Source organism: Triticum urartu, chromosome 5A (genome assembly GCF_056163025.1).
Source record: "Triticum urartu cultivar PI428250 chromosome 5A, HENAU_Tu73, whole genome shotgun sequence".
Lineage (NCBI taxonomy): Eukaryota > Viridiplantae > Streptophyta > Magnoliopsida > Poales > Poaceae > Triticum > Triticum urartu.
In genome coordinates, this window is record NC_141877.1 from 546,659,247 (window position 1) to 546,663,390 (window position 4,144).

Below are 4,144 nucleotides of genomic sequence, written 5' to 3' on the forward strand. Positions count from 1 at the left end.
TGTCCTTGAATGAGATATGGAAGCTCACAGGCAGCGGGAACGGCACTGGCCTCGCGAGGCTCGCGTACACCGGCCAGTGGGGCGGGCTCGGCGCCGACGCCTTCGCCGGCCCGTTCGTGGTGTCGGGGACGCGCAACCGGTTGGTGGTCACGGGGTGCAACCAGCAGGCCACGCTGCTCGGGGAAGGCGGCAACGTCATCGTCGGTTGCTCCGCCTTCTGCCCCGTCACCGACACGTTTCTGAGCACGATCTCCCCGGAGGAGGTCACCGCGTGCGCCGGCGTGGGCTGCTGCGAGACGCCCATCCCCATCGGCCGCCTTTCCTACAGCGTGCAGCTCGCGGGGCTGGACCTGAACCAGGAGATGGACCTCCAGCTGCCTATCGCGGTGCGCATCGCCGAGACTGGCTGGTTCGAGGGCAACTCCGCCGGGCTGCTCAACAAGTCGCTCCAGGGCTCCTCCAGCACGACGGCGATCTCCGTGGTGCTGGAGTGGGTGATGGAGTCCAAGCGGCTCCTGCAACCCCAGGATACAGCGACGGGCTGCCCACAGGAGGCGGCGAGGAGCGTGTGCCGGAGCAGCCGCAGCGCATGCCTCAACGTCACCAACAACTACCGCACTGGCTACGTGTGCCATTGCGAGGAGGGCTACGAGGGCAACCCATACCTCGCCGGCGCCGGCGGATGCCCGACAAGTTCATGTGCTTCGGCATCTGCGCCAACACGCTTGGAGCGTACCAGTGCCGGTGCCCGCCGGGCTCCCGTGGCAACCCCCAGATCAAAGATGGCTGCGTGAAATCATCTCTAGGTGAGCATGTATAACACCACTGATGATGGTACATATGTGAGCTTGCACGTCAGGGAGACAGGAATTGCATTGGTTCTTGCTCTGAACCATGACGCATTTTCTCTCACGTTTTCAGGTCTGGGTGTCGGCATAGGAATCGGCTGTGGTGCTGGCCTTCTACTCCTGATACTTGGTGTCTTTTTTGTGACCCGGAAGCTGAAGCAGCAGAGGGCAAAAGTACTGAAGAAGAAATTTTTCAGGCAAAACAGGGGGCATCTGCTGCAGCAATTGGTGTCGCAAAAGGCAGACATCGCTGAGAGGATGATCATCCCCTTGGTGGAGCTGGAGAAGGCCACCAATAACTTTGACAAAGCTCGCGAGATCGGCGGAGGAGGGCACGGCACCGTGTACAAAGGGATCATGTCAGACCTGCACGTCGTGGCGATCAAGAAGTCCAAGGTCGTGGTTCAGAGGGAGATCGACGAGTTCATCAATGAGGTAGCCATCCTCTCGCAGATCAACCATCGGAACGTGGTGAAGCTCTTCGGGTGCTGCCTCGAGACGGAGGTGCCGTTGTTGGTGTATGAGTTCATCTCCAATGGGACTCTTTATGACCATCTTCATGTGGAAGAGCCTGAAGCATCATTGCCATGGGTGGAGCGCCTGAGAATTGCCACGGAGACTGCGAGAGCTTTCACGTACCTTCACTCAGCCGTGTCAATCCCTATAGTCCACAGGGACATCAAATCTCAGAACATCCTATTAGATGGCACTCTCATAGCAAAGGTGTCAGACTTTGGAGCTTCGAGGTGCATTCCAATCGATCAAACAGGGGACGCAACTGCCATCCAAGGGACATTTGGGTATCTAGACCCCATGTACTACTACTTCGGACAACTCACTGAGAAGAGTGATGTTTATAGCTTTGGCGTTCTCCTCATGGAGCTGCTAACGAGGAAAAAACCATGCTCATATCGATCGTCTGAGGAGAAAAGCCTGGTTGCATATTTCACCGCCTTGCTCGCAACAGGCGACCTTGCCAGTTTGTTAGATCCTCAGGTTGTGCAGGAAGGAGGCAAGATGGTTGAAGAGGTAGCCCTATTGGCAGCGGCATGCGTGAGGATGGAAGGGGGCCAACGGCCAACCATGAGGCAAGTGGAGATGACACTGGAGAACCTTCGAGTACCCCATGGAAATGTCGTGATGTCTGATATGGATGCACCAAGTTATGCAATGATCGAGGGTGGAAAAACGGAGGAGGTGAGCAGACAATATAGCCAGGAAGAAGAATATTTGTTGTCATCAAGATACCCGAGGTAGTGACTGTGTTCCTGTGTGATATGCACATGGATCAAATGGCTTGTATGCTTTATGTATTTTTTTTCTTTTTCATGTAAGGAAATAGTGAGGCTTGTATACAGCAAAGAAGACAAGTAGGAATAATAGTACGATGAATGCAAGAAAAAAGTAATAATAGGATCGATAAGGCCCGGCCATTTGGCTGTTAATCAAGGGACGTTGATCGGGTCAGTTAACTGCTTGTCTGCAAGTTGTGACTAGTCTATGCTAACCGATTGTCGTTGTCCTATGCCCTTGATTGGGGTGGCAATATTACAGGCCCAAAAGAGAGAGGACGCGGGACTTGCATAGTAAAGTCGATGCATGCACCTTGTGATTGGATAGATAGATCTGAGTTTCTTAATTAGGATTCTCTATCAAGTGGTAGCAAGAGGCCAAGAGTAAGCAGTAGCACACACTTGCATATACTCACATCGACTGATCTATATACTATATCACCAAGCTCCCTAGAATTGAAGGCATCACAGTCAATTATGGTCTTCAATTGGAATTTGGTCAGCCAATTTTGATCGGGTCAACAATTTCTCAAAACTCTCTCATTTAATATTTTATACAATATATTATGCTTCCTATTTTTAATTTTCATAATTAACTGAGGCTTCAATTTAGAATTGGTTCACTCGATTTTGACCGGATCAACAATATCTCAAAAAGCTCTCTCATTTAATTATTTTAGTTCTCTATGTTCCGTAATTTTAAAGCTCATTCATTCGACTGAGGTATTCAATTCTGGATTTGGTTTATGATTTTGATCGGTCAACGATTTTTCAAATCAATCAGTAGTAACCGGCCTATAAAACATGTATCAACTCCTCGCCAACTCCTATCACCCAGAAAAAAGCGCTACCATGTGATAATATACCACGAATATAGTACATGCAACCAATGATGAAAAAACATCCCCACATAAATATGGGTTGATTAGCGGCTAACACAGAATCGCACCGCAAAAGGCCCACCAAATAACCACATTATAAATCAACATAAAACACACTCCATCATCTCCCCCACTAGTCAAACTAAATACTCCATCAGTTTCAAAATATAAGGGTTATTATTTTTTTGGAAAGTCAATTTTCTTTAATGTTAACCAAGTTCAGAGCCAAAAATATCGTCATCCACAATATTAAACAAAAATAATATGAAAATTCATTTCATGATAAATCGAATAACACCAGTTTGATATATGAATTTTGATATATTTCTCTACAAATTTGATCAAACTTAAAGAGGTTTAACTTTTCAAAAAAGCAATACACCATATTTTTTGAAATAGAGTGAGTAAAGAAATTTAAGAATCCCAAAAAATTCAACGGCGCAGTAAAGCACGCCAACCCTTCTAGTATACACGAGGATGACCTTGTTTGAAAGCCCTCGTCACTAGAAGCACAAATATGCAAATGAAGCTTCAGTTGAAATTTTCATTTATAAGATAAATTTATGTCTAACTTGCAAACATAGTGAAAAAAACATGTGAGTGCAGCATGACGACACAATGGACCTATATCACTAAGCTTACTAGAATTGGAGGCCTCACAATCAATTAAGGTCTTCAATTGGAATTTGGTCACCCAATTTTGATCGGGTCAACAATTTCTCAAAACTCTCTCATTTAATTTTTTATAAAATATATTATGCTTCCTAATTTTTAAATCTTCATAATTAATTGAGGCTTCAATTTAGAATTGCTTCACCTGATTTTGACCGGGTCAACAATATCCCAAGGAGCTCTCCCATTTAATTACTTTAGTTCTCTATGTTCCCTAATTTTAGTGCTCATTCATTCGATTGAGGTATTCAATTCTAGATCCGGTTTATGATTTTGATCGGTCAACAATTTTTCAAATTAATCAGTAGTAACCGGCCTATAAAACATGTATCAACTCCTCGCCAACTCCTATTACCCAGGAAAAAGCGCCATCATGTGATACTATAACATGAATATAGTACATGCAACCAACGATAAAAAAATATCCCCACATAAATATGGGTTGATTAGC

The 4,144-nt window shown here is 46.1% G+C and overlaps 1 protein-coding gene across 1 annotated transcript; it reads left to right on the forward strand.

Moving 5' to 3' along the window:
• The first annotated feature begins 223 nt into the window (after positions 1-223).
• LOC147972724 (wall-associated receptor kinase 5-like) lies at positions 224-2,301 on the forward strand. Its single transcript, XM_087521643.1, has 2 exons — positions 224-806; positions 922-2,301. Exons 1-2 carry the CDS (start codon positions 590-592, stop codon positions 2,103-2,105), a joined length of 1,401 nt encoding a protein of 466 aa, XP_087377769.1. The 5' UTR covers positions 224-589; the 3' UTR covers positions 2,106-2,301.
• The last annotated feature ends 1,843 nt before the right edge of the window (positions 2,302-4,144 follow it).